Source organism: Sorex fumeus, unplaced genomic scaffold (assembly GCF_029834395.1).
Source record: "Sorex fumeus unplaced genomic scaffold, SorFum_2.1 ptg000149l, whole genome shotgun sequence".
NCBI lineage: Eukaryota > Metazoa > Chordata > Mammalia > Eulipotyphla > Soricidae > Sorex > Sorex fumeus.
Window position 1 is genome coordinate 7,160,662 of NW_026606206.1, and position 22,450 is coordinate 7,183,111.

The window sequence follows — 22,450 nt, forward strand, 5'->3', positions numbered from 1 at the left end:
TTTTTATTTTATTTTATTTTATTTTGCTTTTTGGGTCACACCCAGCGATGCTCAGGGGTTATTCCTGGCTCTGCACTTAGGAATTATTCCTGGCGGTGTTTGGGGGACCATATGGGATGCCGGGGATTGAACCCAGGTCGGCCGCCTGCAAGGCAAACACCCTACCCACTGTGCTATCACTCCGGCCCCTCAATTTTTTAAATAGAAAGTATACCCCTGTCTGTAAATGATCTGTATGCAAGTATCTAGGGATTAACATTTTGAGAAAAATATGTACATTTGTAACTATTTTAATTGTGAATACAGATGAGGATGGGATGGTGTCTGGGGCATGGGAAGTATAGTTTTGGAATATCACTTTTTATGAACTTTTGTGGGGTTCTGCTTATAATACTGTTTTCTTTTATTTTTTGTTCTTTTATTTTGGGGAACTTCCCAAGCAATATTTTGGTTTACATTGTTGGGAACCAGCAGGGCCTCCCCAGTGGTGCTGGGCATCAAACTTGGTGCTTTCATGTATAGTGAGACTTGTGTCCTTGGATGGCTGAGCCCAGTAATGCTGTTTAAATGGAAAAATGTTTCCAAAGGCTGAAGCTTGGACCAGAGACAGTACACTGGGCAAGGTGCTTGACTTGCATGTGACCAACCAGACTTTCATCCCTGATACCTCATATGGTCTTCTGGGTCCTCCAGGACTGATCCCTGAGCACAGAGCCAGGAATAACCGCTGAGCACTGCCAGGTATGGTCCCCAAACCAAACCCAAACTGAGCCAGTTCCCCTCAAAAAAGGTTGAAGATCAAGGTCTGTATGAACAGAGACAGAAAACATAAATTTCAAATACTAATTGATAGTTGATTTATTTGGGGATTTTGAGTCACACATGGTGATGCTCAGGGCTTACTCCTGGCTCTGCTCTTAGACATCACTCCTGGCGGGGCTCCGGAAACCAGATGTGATGCCGGGGATGGAACCCTGGTCGGCTTGATGCAGAGCAAGTGCCCTACCCACTCCAGCCCCCAGGAAGTGGGAGGTTTGTGGACTATCAAAGTATCGCAGCTGTGTTTTCACAAGACTAGCACACATCCCTCAGTGAAGTCAGGAAGTAGCAGGGAGGGCAGCCAGGGAGCACATGCAGGGAGCACGTGTACTAAACTGTGCAGTATTCCTGGGCTCTTGGGAGCCAGTGCTGTGTGTCAGGGTTTCTGTGAGTTAAGTGCTATCATCACTCCAGGGTACATTTTCAAATTAGAGAAGACCCAGATATGGTTTCCCTCATTTAATGCTTTTTTTTTTTTTTGGTGGGGAGAAGAGAGACCATACCTGGCAGTGCTCAGGGTTTACTCCTGGCTCTGTGCTCAAGAATCACTCCAAACAGACTTGAGGGAGCATTTGGAATGCCAGGGATTAAATCCAAGTCAGCCACATATAAGGCAAATACCCTGTCCACTGGACTGTCCTTTTGGCCCCTCATTCATCACCTCTCTAAAGAAATGACACTGAGGATCAGAGAAGCAGTGACTTGTTCTCATGGTTTCCAAGTCCGGGTTTATGAAGTAGATACAGTCCCCACAAAAGGACGATAGAAATTATTGATTGGGGAAATACCCTAATATTAGAGAATTACAAGCGTCTAGGACCTAATGGTTGATCATAGATGGGATACAAATAAGTTATTCCTCCCTTGAATGTGGTTTTCACTCCTTGATACAAGTGGGTGGACTTGTTCTCTGTTAATCTGATATTGTGGAGTGGTTTACTCTTAGCCTCTAAGAATGGAGAGTATTGCAAGCAGATTTATGAGCTCTGATTTAGAAGTAACAACTGAAATTCTTATTGATTGGTAGTAGTGGATTAACATTAATTGCGAGCTGGTGCATATCAGGGGTTTGGGGGAAAGGTGCACATGAAAGAAAACCCTCATAACTGCACTCAGCAGATGCGTTTTATTACACAAAGGTAAATATGTCTTCAAATATCCTCCAACTCCTCTTGGGCTGAAGACTTATTTGATTATCTTTTCCCACTGCTAAAGAACTGAGTGATCCAAAAAGAAAAGTAGGCTTCCACTTTTATGTTTTGGCAAAACACTGGTTCCTCTTTAACTGAGGATTTTAGCTGGTTGTGTACTGAAGTACCATTTTGCAGCAGGGGCTCTTTCTCACTGTAGTTCCCCCTGCTTTGTAGAATAAAGACTCTTGGAAACATTCAGTAATTGCCTGTCATTAACGAACACTGGGCTGGGGGTTCTGATATGTACTGCAAATATTTACAAGACGCCTTTTCTTGGTGGTGGGCCTTTTATATAGAGGGTTTTCAGGAGTGTGGGGTGGTGACGTCAGTGAAGATTTAGTAGAGTCTTGCAGGATGCATAGGAGTCTTGCAGAAGCTAGAAGAAAAGTTGGAAAGAGAGAGAGCTCTGATGCAAAGGAGAGCACACTGCCCACTCCTGTCAGGCGGGTGGTGCAAAGACAGTGTGCCTGGGAGGAAGATATGGCGAGAGGGGCAGGATTCGGGGATGCAAGGCTTTCAAAGTGGTCAGGCGAAGATTCTAAGAGGCCTTGTTTGTCCCATCTGATGAAGGATGGCCCAGCATCACATATACTTCTGATGAGGTTGACACTGGCAACTGATTAGATGTCACTTGAGGAAAGGAGTCTAGTTCCCAAATGCTGATTTCATCACAACCAGAAATATTGGCTTCTATCCATGTCTTCTTATGTTTTTTTAAATTTTATTTATTTATTTATTTATTTATTTTGTTTTTTGGGTCACACGCGGCGATGCTCAGAGGTTACTCCTGGCTCATGCACTCAGGAATTGCTCCTGGCAGTGTTCAGGGGACCATATAGGGTGCTGGGAATCGAACCTGTGTCGGTCATGTTGGCTGCGTGCAAGGCAAACGCCCTACCTGCTGTGCTATCGCTTCAGCCCCTTGTCTTCTTACTTTTTAATTTTTTAACTTTATTTTGCTTTTTTGGGTCACACCTGACGATGCACAGGGGTTACTCCTGCCTCATGCACTCAGGAATTACTCTTGGCAGTGCTTGGGTGACCATATGGGATGGTGGGAATCGAACCTGGGTCGGCCTCGTGCAAGGCAAATGCCCTACCCCGCTGTGCTATTGCTCCAGCCCCTATCCATGTACTCTTAATTGACCTTATAAACAAAAACAAAACAAACACCAAACATGCACAATCAGTAAAATAACTTTAAGGTAAAAGGTAAAGGCCCTCCCGTTGATCGTCGATTTGCTCGAGCGGGCCCAGTAACGTCTCCATTGGAGACTTTGTTGTTACTGTGTCTGGCATATCGGATACTCTCGGTAGCTTGCCGGGCTCTCCGAGAGGGGCGGAGGAATCGAACTCGGGTTGGCCATGTTGGCCGCTTGTAAGGCGAACGCCCTACCCGCTGTGCTATCGCTCCAGCCCTTTAGGGCGGGGAAATCATTCAAAGGGCTAGTTCACATGCTTGGCATACTATAATAGAGTGATCACAGGCCACTGATCACAGAGCTGGGAATGGTCCCCAAGCACTGCTGGGTGTGGCCCCCAAACCAAAATGCAAACGTTTTCAAAACGAAGCTTTAGGTGGGGCTGGGGTAATAATAGTACAGCGGGCAGCGTGTTTGCCTTGCACCCGGCTAACCTGACTTCGATCCCTGGCATCCCGTATGGTCCCCTGAGCCTGCCAGGAGGGATCCTTGAACACAGACAGAGCCCTGAGCATTGCTGGGCGTGGCCAGCCCTCCCCCTCCACCCCAAATAATCTTTAGGAGCTTAGACATGGAAGATTGTCCAAAGTAATCCACCAGCTTCACCTCATCAGCAGGAATGTTAACTGTTTGACTTAGAAGATGATGAAAATTAAATAATTTTAAATATACATATTAGAGGGGCTGGAACGATAGCACAGCGGGTAGGGTGTTTGCCTTGCACGCGGCCGACCCGGGTTCGATTCCCAGCATCCCATATGGTCCCCTGAGCACCGCCAGGAGTAATTCCTGAGTGCAGAGCCAGGAGTAACCCCTGTGCATCGCTGGGTGTGACCCAAAAAGCAAAAAATATATATATATATTAGAAACTGGAGATACATTTATTGGAATTGACAGATTTTCTACATTTATGATATTGTTTGTCTTTGTAGGTGATACTCTCTGGAATCATTGGCTTAACAACATGGAAACGGCCTATGATACTCCTGGTATGTACAGAATTTAAAAATTATTACTCTCTGCAAAATATCTTATATAGGAAACCTGCTGAAATAAACCAATAACAAAGTACTAAAGTTTTCTTACTCATTAAAATATGATGCTAACCGTGGACAATATAAGAAATAAGAAGTTTTTTCTTTTTTTTAGTGAGACATCATGAGGTACAGTTGTAGATTTACAAATTTTTGTGCTTGGGTTTTGATTATACAATGATCAAGTACCCATCCCTTCACCAGTGCCCATTTCCCACCACCACGGATCCCAGTATCCCTCCCACCCCCATCCCCCCCATCCCATCTTGCCTCTGTGGCAGGGCGTTCCCTTTTGTTCTCTCTCTCTCCTTTTGGGTGTTGTGGTCTGCAAAAGAGGCGTTGAGTGGCAATCATGTTCGGTCCATAGTCTACTTTCAACATGCATCTCCCATCCTGGGAGGATCCTCCAAACACCCTTTATTTGGTGCTCCCTTCTCTATCTGAGCTGAAGAAATAAGATGTTTTTATGACAACAAAGATGATGATTTTGCTGGGTTTCTGATTCACTTTAAGCTTCTTGTATAACAGATGCTATACATGTGTTTCTAATTTTAGGGATAGACCAATTTTAAACATGCAATAAAGACATTCCTATGGATATTTTTATTTTTAAAGGTACGCAAAAGAGAAGGGACTAATGCCATGGATTCCCTTTTGCCCATTGCCTGACCACAGCTATAATCAGCTCCTGGTGATTTTGTTCAACTTGACCCTCACCTGTTCTCTCAACCTCTGTCTTTTTTCCTCATCATTCTTTGGAGGCAGGTCTCAGATATTGATCACAAATATGATATATTTAATGTTCATGATTCTTTGATAATATAATGTCATCATTTTTTATTGAGTAGATTTTTGCATTTTTATGTATTCTATTTCATGGTAATATAAACATTGGTGACATTTCTTTTTTGTTATAGCAATAAAATTAAACCATTTTATTTATTGATTTAATTTTGGGTAGTGCCACCTCAGACTCTGCTCAGGGCTTAACTCTTGGTTCTGTGCTCAGAGATCACTCCAAGTGGTGCTTAGAGGACTATACGTGGTACTGGGAATCAAACTGGGTTGGCAACATCTAAGGCATCTGTCCGCTCCCTACACTATCTCTCTAACCCCCAGGTTAACTATTTTATTTTATTATTTTACTTTTTTTGGGGGGGAGTTTGGGTCACACCCAGCGATGCACAGGGGCTACTCCTGGCTCATGCACTCAGGAATTACTCCTGACAGTACTCGGGGGACTATCGGATGCTGGGAATCGAACCCGGGTCGGCCACATGCAAGGCAAACACCCTACTCGCTGTGCTATCGCTCCAGCCCCCCCACGTTAACTATTTTAAAGCATACAGTTCAGTGGCACTTGATATGTTCCCGATGTCCATCCTTTGTTTTTATTTGCCGTTCCATTTTGACACTTAGCAAGAGACATTTGCCAACTTTCAAGGTAAAAATCAGGACTCTTAGGAAATTCTGTTTGTTTGGGTATCCAATTTTTTTCTTGCATATTGTTTTAATTTTTATCTTACCCATGTTGAAAGAAGATTAATGATTTTTTTATTGTCTTTCTTTTTTTGGGGAGCCACACCTGGTGATGCTCAGGGGTTACTGGGTCAGCTGTGTTCAGGGCAAGTACCTTACCTGCTGTACTCTCTCTCCAGTCGATTTGCTCGAGCGGGCCCAGTAACGTCTCCATTGGAGACTTTGTTGTTACTGTGTCTGGCATATCGAATACTCTCGGTAGCTTGCCGGGCTCTCCGAGAGGGGCAGAGGAATCGAACTCGGGTCGGCCATGTTGGCCGCTTGTAAGGCGAACGCCCTACCCGCTGTGCTATCGCTCCAGCTCCAGTATCAAGAGTAATTACTATTCTAAAGTTGCTTTGTACGTATCTTTCCCCCACCAAAGGCCATACCTGGTAGTACTCAGGAACCATTTCAGGAGCTCAGCAGCAGTATTCAGGCCAGTGGTTCTGTGGGTCATGCAGGATTGGGGAACAAACTCAGGATGTTGCACATATTAGGCATGTGATCTACCACGTGATTTATCTCCCTTGCCTTTAATTTTTCAAATGTTTAGCTTTTCAGTGACGTAATATCTTAACTGGTTAAATATATTATGGAATTCCAGGATGTTAGCTAAATATTATGAAATTCCAGGATATTAACTCTATGTCTTTATAGTTTCTTCCGTAAAAATGCCTTATAACAAATTGAAGTCACTGTGTTCTTAATTTCTCTCACTTTTATTGAGATATAAGTAACATACACCATTGTGTAGGGCCAAAGTGTACGATATGACAACTTGATGCACTCTTACATTGCAAAATGCTTTTCACTACAGTACAGAAACAAACACACTTATTATATTATATAATTACTTTTTTTTGATGTGCAAATATTTAAGATCTCTACATTGATCACTATTGGTTCTTGATGAAGTGAAAGCAGTGTTTCTGAATAATTAATACTGTCAATATAGAGAAAAATGCCTTATAAATTTATGATGTGTGTTTAATCCACTTTAAATGAAAAGGGTCTTAGTAAAGACACACATTTCTGTGCATTTATATCTTACCTTTGTTGATATCTATTTTTGTTTGTTGATATCTATTTTGTAACCAAGTTATATAGCCAGTGTATACATACCATGTTGTGACCTGATTTATCTGTTTAATATTTAATTATGATCATATCAATTAATATTGTTTCACTTGACAAGGCGTTCATATGTCTGTTACTTAAAGTCACAATTAACATTCTAACTTCTGTATCAACTCTAGTTGTAAGCCTGTTGGACATTTGAGCTTCGATTTTTGACTGTTATGAATTATGCATTTAGGAGGGCATGGAGAGATTGTTTGGAAGTGTTAATTAACATCAGTTTATAAAGAAGATAAATTAATTGATGGAAATTGTTCCGAGAAAGCCTTTGTGCTTATCAGTAGAACACTTGAGTCCTGGTCAATATCATCAATAAAAATTCCTCAGTTTGAATGAATGTTTATATTTTGGCATTGTAAGTTGTGCCAACTGCATTGGTGAAGTTCTAACTTCTGAATCCTCTAGCTGGAGAAAGAAGAAATTTGCTTAACTGGGTCCTTCTCTGATGAGTCCCAGCTCAGCAGTCATTTCCCTAGCGAGACCTTCCTTGAACACTGACAGCTGAGGTCCCCGATCCTTATGCCATACCCTGCACTACCATGAATTTTATTGGTGTCCAGTCTATAATTAACCTGTGAACTTTTTTGTTTACTGCAGTTTTCTGTCTTCCTGCAGTGAAATACGCTGTTTATGAGATTGGGGTGGGGTCTTGTTTATCTTGTTCATTCTGTACCTCCAGAATAAATACGCTGAATACACAGTTATTGCTGGTCATGAGAGTTAGTTGGCGGTCAGGAAGGACTTCAGTGGGGCTGGACAGATAGCTCACTGGGCTGAGTGCATGCTTTGAATGCAGGAGGATCTTGTTCAGTTTCCAGTATCATCTCCTGAATATTGCTGGGAGCAACTGCCAAGCACTCCTGGGAGCGACGTCTGAGCTAGGAGTCCTCCTGAGCACACCCGGGTGCTCCCTATGACTCCAACATTAACAACAAAACCAGGATTTCAGTTGAGTCCTTGAACTTTCTTACTTTAGTCTTAGATGTATCTGACTTTTTTCCTAGAAAGTTTTACTCATTTCTGTATTTTCAGGGGAACTAGGGGACATGTTGGAGGTGAAGGCCCACAGTGGGTGGGCTGTTCTTTGCAGGACTCTTTGCAAGAGCCAAGTGGTCCATGTTTTGGGTTGGTGCCCAAGTCTAGGATGCTTGAATACTTCCTTTTGAGAACCATTTTTATTTGTGCTCTTTCCTTTGTGATTATTTTAGTGATTACATCTTTTTTTTTTAACCCCTTTGATCAAGGAGCGTTCATTAGTTCTGGTTTCTTTCTTTTCTTCAAGCCCAAGTTTTCATGAAAACTGGACCAGAAGCTCTCATTCCCGGTGTCTTTTATTTAGTCCAATAAAACACTCTTGTACTCTGTCACTGTCACTGTCCTCCCGTTGTTCATCGATTTGCTCGAGCGGGCCCAGTAACGTCTCCATTGGAGACTTTGTTGTTACTGTGTTTGGCATATTGACTACGTCACGGGTAGCTTGCCAGGCTCTGCCGTGCGGGCGAGATACTCTCGGTACTCAGAACAAAAAATTAAAACGGGTAGGGGCCAAGGATGTGACTCAAAGGAAAAGTGGCTTGCCTTGCATGCCTGACACCTGAGTTTGATACTTAGCACTCTGAAAATTAAAAATACTTTAAAACTAGCATATTGGGTTATGATTTAGGATTACATAAGCATCTCTGTGTGTAATATTCTAGGTTGTGTATTTTCTGCCATGTGCAAACATTTCCTATTTTTAAAGAATGTTCTTATTTCTTCTCACTTTTAACTTTTTAAAATTCTGATATGTTGGTTGGTAACTGTTTGGAAATCCCACGATCAGTGTTGGAAATGACCTCAAAGATTGCCTTCTCATAGCATCCCAGTTAGAAAGTGGGATTGTCCTATTGAGATGTTTTTCTTTGGTAAGAATGGTCACTATGAAGCCCAGCCAAGCATCTACCTGTGATTTTTGTTGCTTATAAAGTGATAATTTGATCTATTGTTATTTCTTATCTTGTCAGTTTGGAACACATGGGATGACTCTAACCTTACAGCTGTTAAAAGAAAAGCTTTGTTCTTTAGCACCAAAATGAAAGGTTTTACCCTGGTGGTATACTTTAGTCTTCTAAGTGGTTATTGTCAATTGAGGGTTCTCTTGATTTGAAGTTTTGTTCAAGAATAGAAGAAGCAAATTAATTGCTTATAATTTGTGAACTGGAGTGATAGTACAGAGCGTAAGTACTTGCCTTACATATTGCCAACCCCGATTTGATCCCTGGCACTGCATATGGTCCTTTGAGCCCCGCAAAAAGTAGTCTTTGAATGCAGAGCAGGGTAAGACCTGAGTACCACCAGGTGTGGCCCAATGCCCCTCCACCCTAACAAAACAGGACCAATACAAAGCAAATGATCATTGTTTCTTTTCTAACTACTAGATTATAGTCATCGGGTAAAGCCTCAGTGCTCAAAGAGACAAAAAATAGATTAAATAAGAGACTCTTCTCCTTTATCAAACAATCCAGATAGTCTCAGTTGGCCAGATAAGTTCTGCTTGTGGAGCCATGTGGGGATCTGGCTTTTATTTTTTAAATGGTTTTAATTTTTTAAAAAATTTTTATTAGTGAAACACCATGAGGTACAGTTGTAGACTTACACATTTTTGTGCTTGGGTTTCAGTTATACAATGATCAAGTACCCATCTCTCCACCAGCGCCCATTCTCCACCACCACGGGTCCCAGTATCCCTCCCACCCCCATCCCCCATCCCACCCTGCCTCTATGGCAAGGCACACCCTTTTGTTCTCTCTCTCTCTCCTTTTGGTGCTGTGGTTTGCAAAAGAGGAATTGAGTGGCAATCATCTTCGGTCTATAGACTACTTTCAGCATGCATTTTTTTTTTAAATTGAATCACCGTGAGATACACAGCTACAAAGTTGTTCACGATTGGGTTTTAGCCATACAAAATTCCATCACCTGTTCCTTCACCAGTCTACATTTTCCATCCCAAGTGTTCCCAGTTTACCTCCCATCCCTCCCCCCCCCTTTCCTTGCAGTTACAAAGCTTTCATGTTTGAGTTTCAGTCATACAATGATCAAACACCCATCCCTCCACCACTGCACATTTTTCACCACCAATGTCCCCAGTATCCTCCTCCCCCAATTCCAACTCTCCCCCCCTCCCCCTGCCTCTATGGCAGACAGTTTCACCCATATTCTCTCTCTCTCTCTCTCTCTCTCTCTCTCTCTCTCTCTCTCTTTTGGGCATTATTATTTGCAATTCAGGTACTGAAAGGTTCTCATGTTTGTCCCCAGCACTTAGTTCTTGTCCAGAATGATTGTTCCCAATTATCTTTGTTATTGTGGTCCCTTTTCTAGCCTAGTTGTCCTCCTCCCAGTCACTGTGGGAGGCTTCCAACAGTGGGATCCAGGTTCTTGCCGTTTTATTGTGCCTTGAAGGGAAACATGTAGAATAGACAGGCACTTTCACAAGAGATTGAAGAACTGTCTAGTCGGGAGTAGTCACAGGTGGGTAGTGCTGCAAGAAATAGGATTGTTTCTTTCCTGAGGCCATGGAGTATAGAAGAGGGTGAATATCCATGTACAGTTTAACTCTGTATTTATGAAGCAAACTCTGAAGCTCTGAAGCTCGGACTTTGTGAAGTCCAGTTCCTTGGAGTCAGTTTTCTGATTCTCAACAATCTAGACTGCTCTCTGGTTTACAGTACAAGAAACCTGCATTTTCTCTTATATTTTCCATTTTCCCCCCTTTTCTTTCCTTTTCTTTTTAAATTGAATCACTGTGAGATGCAGTTACAAAGCTTTCATGTTTGAGTTTCAGTCATACAGTGATCGAACACCCATCCCTCCATCAGTGCAAATTTTTCACCACCAGTGTCCTCAGTATCTCCCTCCCCCCTTCCAATCCTCTCCCTGCCTCCATGGTAGACAATTTCCCCCATACTCCCTCTCTACTTTTGGGCCTTATGGAAATCTGAGTATTTTTTTCATAAAGAATTTTATTTATGATTTTCTTGAAATTTTCTTTCTTTTTGGGTCACACCCAGCGATGCTCAAGGGTTATTCCTGGCTCTGCACTCAGGAATTACCCCTGGCGGTGCTCAGAGGACCATATGGGATGCCAAGGATTGAACCCAGGTCGGCCGCATGCAAGGCAAATGCCCTACCTGCTATACTATCACTCTGACCCCTGTAACCTGCTTTTTCATGCTGACTTATGACCAGTAATAACCAAATGCCCTTGGGGGGGGAAAATCTTAATTTCTGGTCTATAATATGATGGGTTTCATCAAAACAATATTTTGAAGACTCCTCTAGTTCTCATGTAATAGGTTTCCAGAATGCTTTTTACCTTCGTTGTGTTTTCAATTTAGTTGAACATGTTACAAGACCATTGTAAACATCTTATGAAGCAAATGAAATAATATGATTCTTTTATTATTGGTGTTTAAGGAAGAAAGATGGGTGGATATTTTCACTCTTCTGAATTATTACTGTTATTTCATGTATAGAATGTTTAGAAGGTTACGGCAATACCTTTTTTGGGGGGGGGGTCACACCTGGCAGTACACAGGGGTTACTCCTGGCTCTGTACTCAGGGATTACTCCTGGCAGTACTCATGGGATGCTGGGAATCGAATCTGTGTTGGCCGCTTGCAAGGCAAACGCCCTACCTGCTGTGCTATCGCTCTAGCCCTAGGTTACCGCAATCTTTTATAAAGATTTTCTCATGTAGTTTTCATGACAGGTACTATTAGTCCTATTTTATAGAGAAGGGAATGGTGGTACAGGGGCTAACTGGCTTGTCCAGTTCACAAATGGATGATCTATTATTAGAAAGAACCTAGGGGCATTGACTGCTAGTCCAGTACTCCATCTATGGTATCATTTGTCACTTACCCCATCAGCCAATTGCTAGGTATTTCTCACACAACAGTATGTGTGTGTGTGTAATATAATTTATTCTGATATTTATTACTTTCAATTATTTTTCAAGTTCTAAAGTAGCGAGAGTTTTGGGAATTTTATCCTCGGCTTGAAAGAGCCTGCCACAAACATGCACAGAGCAACAGAATGCCTGATTTTGAGTCTTTGTCATTTTGTTTTCAATGGATTAGCGGCAATTTCCTCAATGAGGCAATGGAAATGTACCCATGTTTTTGAATTTTAGCAAGGAACAAAAGACATACTTACATATTGAAGCTATAAAACTGCAAGAGGTGATACAATACATCATTTTCACCTATTAGAAAATGTCTCCAAAATCCCTGGTCCCTTGTTTGCTGTGACATGAGTAACCCATGACAGCACATACACATTTAAGCATCATGAAGGCACCAGACTGTATTCAGGCTTATTTTTGACCACAGTTGATTTAGTCCATTGCAACAGAGCTTCCATTTCTCTCCTCTAATCATCTGCTCCCAGGAACTGTGGGTTGGGTAAGAACTTGGTGTTCTCAGGGACTGAAAGCACTTCAAGCTACTCACCTCTGGGCAGAATCAAAACCTGGCAGTACCTTTCACTGTGAACTGGCCTAAGCCATTTGAGTATGGTCTCATTGGCAAGGTTAATTTTTATAGTAAAAGGTAATGGCCAAAAATCCAGGTTATTTTTCTGCTAAGTCAATTGTTAGAGTGAAACTGAACCTCAGACCAAATACCACTGTTCATTTCAACACAGTCAATTGACAAAAAGACTATTAGTGCATTCTCTGCCAACTGAAACTAGAGCGCTTTATCTGTTTTTTTTCAGTGCCTGGGACTGGACTCAGGGTCTCACACATACAAGGCATACCTTCTATCACAGAGCCATATCCCAGGCCTGAGAGCTTGCATATTGATTTTTATGAGACCTACAGATTAGAGAATGAACATTTTTGTCTTTAGTTTTTTTTATGGCTACTTGTTAATACCACAGTTGATTCCTTGAAATCCTCTTGATAACTAATTATTACTTTTGATAAATAGTTGTAGTTGGTTCCTCCTCCTCCTCTTCCTTCTTCTTCAAAAAAATTTATTCCAGGGGCTGGAGCAATAGCACAGCAGGTAGGGCGTTTGCCTTGCATGCAGCCAACCCGGGTTCGATTCCCAGCATCCCATATGGTCTCCTGAGCATCACCAGGAGTAATTTCTGAATGCATGATCCAGGAGTAACCCCTGTGCAAAGCCGGGTGTGACCCAAAAAGAAAAAAAATTGTTCCAATACCACTCCAATCAATGATGTCTTCTTTGAAAAATCTGTTTCAGTGTCACTCCAATCACCAATATCTTCCAATCATCAGTGTCTCCAAGTTACCTGCCATCCCCCAACCTGATCCTTTGGCAGCCATATGACTAACTTATTTCATATTGCTTGCTCCAACAAAACTAAAAAACAGCAAATAGAATTAGCAGAAAATAGATGAACAAAAGTCAATTTGTAGTGATTGCTATATGATTTTAACCTATGTAAATAGAGAAATTCAAATCATTTAGTGCAAAACAATATGCTGCCTATTCTCAGTTACTTAACCAAGTTTCAACTCTGGCATCTAAAATATATTGCATTAAATTTTATTTTGTCCTTGAGCGATAGCACAGCGGTAGGGTGTTTGCCTTGCACGCAGCCAACATGGCCAACCCGAATTCGATTCCTCCGCCCCTCTCGGAGAGCCCGGCAAGCTACCGAGAGTATCTCGCCCACACGGCAGAGCCTGGCAAGCTCCCCGTGACATATTCGATATGCCAGACACAGTAACAACAAAGTCTCTAATGGAGACGTTACTGGGCCCGCTCGAGCAAATCAATGAACAACGGGAGGGCCTTGAATCTTATTGTGGTAATCATCATATATTCCCTCTCATATATAATGCTTCCCCCTTGGTAGGCATATGACAAATTTATTTCATATTACCTGGTCAAAAAAACCCTTAAAAGAATGGCAAATAGAATTATCAGAAAATAGTCAACAAAACTAAATTTTTGAGATGAAATGCTATTTTTATGAACCTTTCTTAATCTAGTAGAGGATAACTATGTAACTATATATAGCATTAGTGAGTGCCAAAGTCAGTGCCCCATGATGCAAAGTTTCTCCTCTACTTTAAAAGAACTTTTTAAATGCTTCCTGCAAAAGTGTTTCTAAGGCTGTGACTTCCCTGAGCTGTTGCCTCTCTATGGTTTCTTAAAATCTGAATGAGCTAGAAAGAATATTCTTGGTGAGATCTCCATTTTGTTGACTTTTTCTACAATATTGTTCCATATTCTTCTAGCTTTTAGAGTCTCAATTGAAAGATCGGCTGTACATCTTATGGTCTTTCCTTGTATGTAAGGTCCTTTTTAGATCTTGCTGCTTTAAATATTGTATCTTTGTATTTTGTCAGTTTGAATATAATGTGTCGTGGAGACTGGGACCCCGCAGGCCCCCTTGGATCTCAGTGCCTGTAATCCTCAACTCTGAGAAGTTCTTATTGATTATTTATTTAATTAATGGTTCTTCATCACATTTGTCTTCCTGTTCTTCAGGGACTCCAGTGATTCTTATTTTGTTCCTCTTAAACTCACGTTCTAGTTCTGTGTTATGCTGTTCATTTCTTTTCAGATTATTTTATATCTTCTGCTGTTTCTTAGCAGTTTCCTCCTCATCTTGGAACTCCTCAATCTTTTGCTCAGTTTCTGTTATTCTGCTGTTCAGAGCTTTGATTAACTGTTTTGTATCACCTGCCATGTTCTTCATCTCTGTCATTTCTCATTTCTCCTTCCATACTTTCTTGTGCTTTGCTGACTCCCCGTGCGATCATTTCTTTGAACTTATTGAACATCCTCATCAGAGTGTCACTAAAGACACTGTCTGAGGATTTACTGGTGTTGTTTATGTCTTCGGTGGTACTGTTTTTGTTAATTGAGCTTGTTGGGTTTCTGTGTGTTCGCCCCTATTGGTTTTCTAGTGTTCTTGCTATGCTGTGAGTGAGTTTTTAATAGTTAACCCCCCTGAAAGATGCTGAGAGATTAAGGTAGATGTTGCTCTCTGTCTTTTCCTATCACAGAATGGCAGGAAGAATAACTGTGAGCAGCATTTAATTTATTGAGTAGATCTGTCACATTTGAGCTCTGCCCATCAACCCTCCCCTGCCTTCTTTGGAATTGGCCCAGGGATTATCATCCAGAGGCGATAACTGATATACACAAAACCTGGGATGGGAAGGAGCAAGCAGACGATAAGATACTTGGTTGGATCTCTTTCTTGGAGCAAGTTGCTAAGTTATCCTTACTTGCTATCATCTTGCTTAATAGAGTGTCAGAAAAGTGTATCTGGTACCAAAATTGATACAGGAATAGTAAGTTATGTGGTTCTAGTTCTCATCGCAAATTTCCCAGAGAGTTCTTTTTTTTCCTGAGAATTCATTTTTAATGTCCTTGATGCTAATGACAGAACTACTAGTTTCATTCACTGAACAGCTCATTTCCATAGTCACTATTCTAATTTAGAAAAGCTGCCTGGATTGTTATAGGGGGATAAAGAGAAAAGAAACTTCTAGGTTGGGGGTGGGGAATGCCCAGGGTCATTTGGATATATATCATATATTTTGGGGGTTTTGGGGCCACGCCCAGCAGTGCCCAGAGCTTCCTCCTGACTCTGCACTCAGGGATCACTCTGATGGAGTTCACAGGGCCATATGTGGTGCTGTGTAAGGCAACCCATATCAGCTATGTGTAAGGCAAGCAACCTGCCTGCTTTACTATCATTCTGGCCCTGGCCATTTGGATATTTATAACATTATCCATGGGTCATACAATACAGGCAGATGGGCTTGGGCAGCTAATAAGAAGAGTATATGCTTTCATGCACCAGGGCCAGACCACATGATTTCATGGACCTTCTATGGCCCACGGGTCAGACACTTCCCAGTTCTGTTCTAGTGCTTGGCCTTTCATGGAAACTAGCAAAACCTTAGAATATGCATTTCCAGGACTGATCAACCAATATGTACTATAATAGTCACTGTTTGTGCTGAACTATGTCAAAGTGTATTACCTGGGTTGTTGAGGTGAGAACTTTGCTCATTCCTGAATTGAGGCGCTCTCTGGGCTCAAGAAACCATAATGATAAATTTCTGAATATAACTATGAAAATAATTACACAAACTATGAATTATTTGGGGCAAGAAGGGAGACCCTTTTTAACTGGGACATATCTTTTAATAGATGAATTGTGTGTAAAGTTGCAGAATGATAGGAATGGTACCATCTGTTTTATGTTTTTTTGTTTTTGGGGGGTCACACCCAATGGTACTTAGGGGCTGTTCCTGGCTCTGTGCTCAGGAGTGGTTGATTTCTGGCTGTGCTCAAGGGATCATACATGAGAGTGCCGGGGATTGAAACTGATATCAGCCACATGCAAGGCTGTGTACTGTATTATCTCTCCAGCCATCTGTGTTTCTTTTTCTTTTTTTCTTTTTTGTCTGTTTATTTTGCTTTTATAAAGCCTGGGCATCATTCCATTTGTAGTTAAGTGGAAGATTTGTAAAACGATATACACAAAACCATTGACAGTCAGCACTTCTGTTGTGTGTGGGGGGTTAGGCAAAGGGAGGGAGACAGAGACTTCCTTCCTCACATCTGTAGAGGACATTTCTTGTGTTCTGTGAAGAGGGACATTTCTTGTGTTCTGTGAAGAGGAGACTTAATTTTTGGGTTTTGTTTGGGTTTGGGTCCAGATCTGCAGAATTTAAACTCTATTGAGAATTGGTTTATCTGCCTTTGTGTGAGTCTTGGTGAGAGGCAGGACCTCACCTCTAGCTGTGGAAGTTTTGAGATCAGACACTTAAAATTGTGAACCCCCGGGGCTGGAGCAATAGCACGGCAGGTAGGGCGTTTGCCTTGCACGCGTCCGACCCGGGTTCGATTCCCAGCATCCCATATGGTCCCCCAAGCACCGCCAGGAGTAATTCCTGAGTGTAGAGCCAGGAGTAACACCTGAGTGTTGCTGGGTGTGACCCAAAAAGCAAAAAAAAAAAAAAATTGTGAACCTCTATCTGAGCAGGAGAACGGGACTTCCAGCTGCTGAAACTCCTGCCTGGGACACTAAAGCTGGAGCTATAGATGGAGTGCAGCAGGGGAAGTTCAGAATTCACTCGGCTAAAGGGGCAGCTGGTGTCCAAGGCTGGCACCATGGGCCTGGCCTTCTGGTTCAAGTCCTTGGCAGAAATGCCAGCTCCCAGTCTCTCTTGGCTCCTTCTCGGATTTCTGAGGCTGGTTCCTGGGTACCTTGTAGCTGTCTGAAAGTCCAGCAAGAAATCTCTTTTCTATTTAAAAAGGGCGGAGCGATAGCACACAGGTAGGGCGTTTGCCTTGCATGCAGCCGACCCGGGTTCGATTCCTCCATCCCTCTCCAAGAGCCCAGTAAGCTACTGAGAGTATCCTGCCTGCACGGCAGAGCCTGGCAAGCTCCCTGTGGCATATTCGATATGCCAAAAACAGTAACAACAAGTCTCACAATGGAGACGTTACTGGTGCCCGCTCGAGCAACTTGATGAACAACGGGAGGACGGGAGGATTTAAAGAGCCTGAGTGTGGTTCTGTGGTTCTTGCATCACCAAGAACACTGGCAGCGGTAGGCGGGGTTGTTTTCCTCCAGGAATGTTACTTTGATAGCAGCTAAGAAAAGTTGAGTGCAAAGATAAATGGCAAAGATTTGTTTGAAACATTTACTCGTTTACAGCAACTCTACAGAAGAACAGGAAATCCAGTGAGTTCTCAAATTAGATTGATTTTTGATGACTGCTTGAATTGGATGGAATTACTGGGAGGGAGAGACTTACTGGGTTGGGGAGGGGGGCTGGTGTCAGGGATGGGGTGGTGATGGAATCAGGTTTCGCCAGCTGTCATTTCTCAGAAATGACACTAAGCTGTTGCTTGACAGAGCTCTCAAGAGAAAGGAAGGATTTGTTATATATTAGCAGCTATTCCGCTATATAAACAGCAGCAAAGAAGATTCCGTCAGGGACTGAGAAGGGTCCCGAAATTAGTTGTATGTGTTAGAACAGAAGACTTCATATTTCTGAGACAGTATCCCATTTATTTCGTGGTTAGTCATAAAACTGATTTATGTATGATCTGTCCCATGGTTTAATATATATAGCATGGGGCATCTATTATGTGTGGAATAGAACTGCAACTTATGCATATATAATCAAATATATACTATATATACCTTAAACATGTACCAACTATTCAGTATGTGTACACATAGCAGTTCCAAATGGAATCCTCAATATCTTCTTAGACTCTTTTAAAATCATGTTTATATCCCCCAGTGGTGGCTTGATCATTTCAAACGACATTGCACATTTCTAAATCTTTTAGTGGATGTTTTGTTTATTTGTTTTTGTGGTGCAGGGGAGCAAACCCAGGGTCTTACAAATGCAAGGCAAGTATCTACCCCTGAGCTCCAGTCCCAGCTTCTCATTCCTAATCAATCATTTCTGAGCAGCACCTTTTGACTTTCTCTCTCTAAGATAAGAAATTCACATTTCTCTCTAATTTTCCTCCCCCCGAACCTGCTAGTTTTTGTAGTAATGCCATTCGTTGCCTTGATATCTTTGTCAATGTTCTATTTTATTCTTCGCACTTTGTTCTTAAACTGGGTGACACCTTTCAGACTTTGTAGATTGTTTCTCAAATAGTGAAACAGTACAAACCAAGAATAGCACCCATAGTATTTCATTGGGTGTGATTCTAATAGGGTGTTCATCTGAGCCTGGAATACGCTGGATGCCAGCAGCTCCCCAATGCAAGCTTGCAAAGCTTCTGGGTGGAAACCCATTTTGAGCTCAGGACTCCTTCCCCCAACCCCCTGCCTGTGAAGAAGACTAGGCACTAAAGAAACAGGAGTTTTGGGGAGAGCTACTGATTTGCCATGGCGTTTTTGAGTTTGCCCTCCTTGACAGAGTAGAAAGAGGTACTTAAAGACAAACCCTTGGGTAACCCGATATGGGCCGCTGGGAAATGGACTTCTCTGGTGTCAGGCGCTTGCCAGGGACTTGGAAGGGCTGGTGAGATTTCTTTGTGGCCTCATATTGAGGAAAGCCACTGCATTTTCCCAGGCCAAGCCCAGGTGCAGGCTTTTGGTGACCAGTTGGGCCCCAGCAGCCACAAGCGGCCGGACAGAAGTAGGATCCTGCCCCCCAGAGTCCAGTAGGAGGCTGAGGTCACAGGAGAGAGAGAGAGAGAGAGAGAGAGAGAGAGAGAGAGAGAGAGAGAGAGAGAGAGAGAGAGAGAGAGAGAGAGAAAGAGAGAGAGAGAGAGAGAAAGAGAGAGAGAGAGAGAGAGAGAGAGAGGTCAGCCTGCACTACTGAGTGTGTGCAGGGCAAGGGACGTGAAGGCACCAGGCAGTGCATCTGGGAGGATCCAGAGGAAGTTCTGCCCTCTCACCCTTAAACTCTCACACCCAGACCTTGTGTACCATCATGATCCCTGCCCCTCCTCCTTACAGATTTCTCTTAAAAATGAACCAGCTGTGGCTCTGGGTGGCTAGTAGGCTTGGGGGGAGCGGGGGAACGTGCACCCCCAAAGAGGGGAAGAAGAGAAGACTGCATTACCCCCTCTGTTGCTGCTGTGGTTTTAACTGCTCCCTACAGTGACAAACCCTTTAAGAGCAAGGGAAACAAGGGGCTGGAGAGATAGCACAGCGGGTAGGGCATTTGCTTTGCACGCAGCCGACCCGGGTTCGATTCCCAGCATCCCATATGGTCCCCTGAGCACCGCCAGGAGTAACTCCTGAGTGCAGAGCCAGGAGTAACCCCTGAGCATCACCGGGTGTGACCCAAAAAGCAAAAAAAAAAAGAAAAAAAAAAGGGAAACTCAGTTTAAAGGAAGACTCAGGTCTGGCATTTTCACAGTTGAAATGAGACAAACCCATAGCCTCTGCACCTGGAGGACATATTTGTATGAATCAGCCAATATTTTCATGTCCAAGGAGTCCAAGAAGCCATGGTTGAGCCCCAGATTTTTCCTTGAAGGGTCAGGACGGGACTAGCATGACACAGCGACTTCAACAGCGTTGGGGAAAAGACCAAAGTGGTTTTCTCTGGCGCCCTAAGAGAAATGCCCAAAGGATGGTTTGGAGCAGACAAGTGGGATCTATGGTTGGGTTATTTGCTTAGTATCATGCCACATTTTTGTTTGGTTGTTTGTTTGTTGTTAGTTTAGTTTGTTTCAAAAAACTTTGAACCATGATTTTGGTGTATAGAATCATATTTGTTCTGGAATTTCTAAATAACACTTCCTTCCCCGACTCCCTTTGAAGTTAAAAAAAAAAAAGAAGAAGAAGAAGGTGCCTAATTTCAGAGAGTAAATAGTTCCTGCTTTTAAAAAAAGTTTTCAGCTTAATGATGGCTGAATAAATAACAGTATTCCTACATTATTAAAAAAAACAAAATTTTATTGAAACATATTTGACGTGCCATAATGCTCACATTTTTTTTTTTATTAGTGAAGCACCATGAGGTACAGTTGTAGATCCACAAATCTTTGTGCCCGAGTTTCGGTCATACCATGATCAAATACCCATCCCTCCACCAGTGCCCATTTCCCCCCACCCCCCCTCCCACCCTGCCTCTGTGGCAGGGCATTCCCCTTTGTTCTCTCTCTCCTTTTGGGTGTTGTGGTCTGCAAAAGAGGCATTGAGTGAACACTCACATTTTTAAGACATCATAATTTTAGGGGCTGGAGAGGAAGTACAGCAAGTAGGGCACTTGCCTTGCAAGTTGCTGACCAGGCTTCAATCCCTGGGACCCCACCAGTAGTGATCCCTGAGTGCAGAGCCAGGACCACTGGGTTTGGCCCCAAACCAAAACAAAACCAAAAACAAAATCATAATTTTAAATGTACGACTCAGTTTTTTTTAAACATGTTAAGAGATATGTGTAAATTTGTCCACAATCTATAGGATATCTCATCCCTTACTCAGAAAATGTGGTATTCCTTAGAAGTCACTGTATATTTTATCTCCCCTGATTCTAGAAAATCAGTACGATTTTGTGTCTATAGATTTGCCTGTTCCGGTTATTTCAAATAAATGGAATCGGGGCCAGAGTGATAGCACAGCGGTAGGGCGTTTGCCTTATGGCCGACCTGGGTTCGATCCCCGGCATCCCATATGGTCCCCCAAGCACCCCAGGAGCAATTCCTGAGTGCAGAGCCAGGAGTAACCCCTGAGCATCGCTGAGTGTGACCCAAAAAGCAAAAAAAAAATCAAATAAATGGAATCATAGAATCTATGATCCTTTATGGCTGGCTCATTTTATCTAGCATACTTGTAGCACGTATTTCATATTTACAAGCACCATCCCTGCAGTAATAGCATGCATTAGTTCTTTAAACATTTTTTCCCCTTTTGGGTCACACCCAACAATGCTCAGGGGTTACTCCTGGCTCTGCACTCAGAAATTACTCCTGGCGGTGCTCAGGGGACCATATGGAGTGCTGGGGATTGAACCCTGGTCTGCCTCATGCAACACCCTACCTGCTATACTATCACTCCAGCCCCAGTTCTTTAAACATTTTATTGTTGAATAATATTCCACTGAAGAATAGGCCACATTGTGTTGAATTCATTGATTGATAGACCGTTCCCCTTTTTGATTATTATGAATAAAACTGCTCTAAGCATTAGTATACCCGTGTGTGTGTGTGTGTGTGTGTGTGTGTTTATTAGTTCTGTGCCTAGAATCTCTGAGTCATGTGGTAACTCTGTTTAACATTCTGAAACACGTTTCCAGTGCATCTATGCCATTACATTCCTGTCCACAGGAAGTAGAGAATCTCATTTTCTCCAGATCTCGGCCAGCGCTGTTATTACCTGCTTTTTTTTTTTTTTTTTTTTTTTAGTGAAAAACCATGAGGTACAGTTATAGGCTTACAAATTTTGTGCTTTTTTTGGGGTCTCCCAAGCAGTACTTGGGGGACCAAGGTGTCACTCCTGAGTGTGTGGGCCACAAGCTTTAATGCTGAGGCCTGGTGATGCGGTGCTGCTCAGACCCTGATGTACGGGGATGGGGGTGGGGGATCAGTGAGAAGCCTGGTGGTACTCAGTGAGCTGCGTGGTGTCGCGGTTCAAACTTGGGGCTGAGCATATGCAAGGATTATGTTCCAGGCTTTTGATCTGTCTCCCTGGCCCTGTGGGTTTGAGTTGATAGTGAGCATCTTCCCATGTCTTTTGGGGAGAAATTTCTATTCAGGTCCTTTGTACCTTTAAAAATGAGATATTGGGGCTGGAGAGACAGCACAGCGAGTAGGGCGTTTGCCTTGCACGCGGCTGACCTGGGTTTGATTCCCAGCATCCCATATGGTCCCCTGAGCACCACCAGGTGTAACTCCTGAGTGCAGAGCCAGGAGTAACCCCTGTGCATCGCCAGTGTGACCCAAAAAGCAAAAAAAAAAAATGAGGTATTACAAGTCCCTTATCAGAGATAAGACTTAAAATATTTTTTCTTATGCTATGGATTATCTTATTTTCACTTTATTGAAGGTGTCCTTGAAGCACAAAAGTTTATTTTGTTGAA

General features: G+C 42.7%; 1 protein-coding gene across 1 annotated transcript in view; it reads left to right on the forward strand.

The window, feature by feature from the left end:
* The window catches only part of ENTREP1 (endosomal transmembrane epsin interactor 1), a gene marked incomplete at its 3' end in the record, with an annotated part of 85,569 nt that overhangs the window by 15,181 nt on the left and 47,938 nt on the right, over positions 1-22,450 (forward strand). Inside the window, 1 exon segment of the mRNA XM_056106921.1 lies at positions 4,147-4,203. Coding sequence (XP_055962896.1) covers positions 4,147-4,203 — 57 coding nt within the window.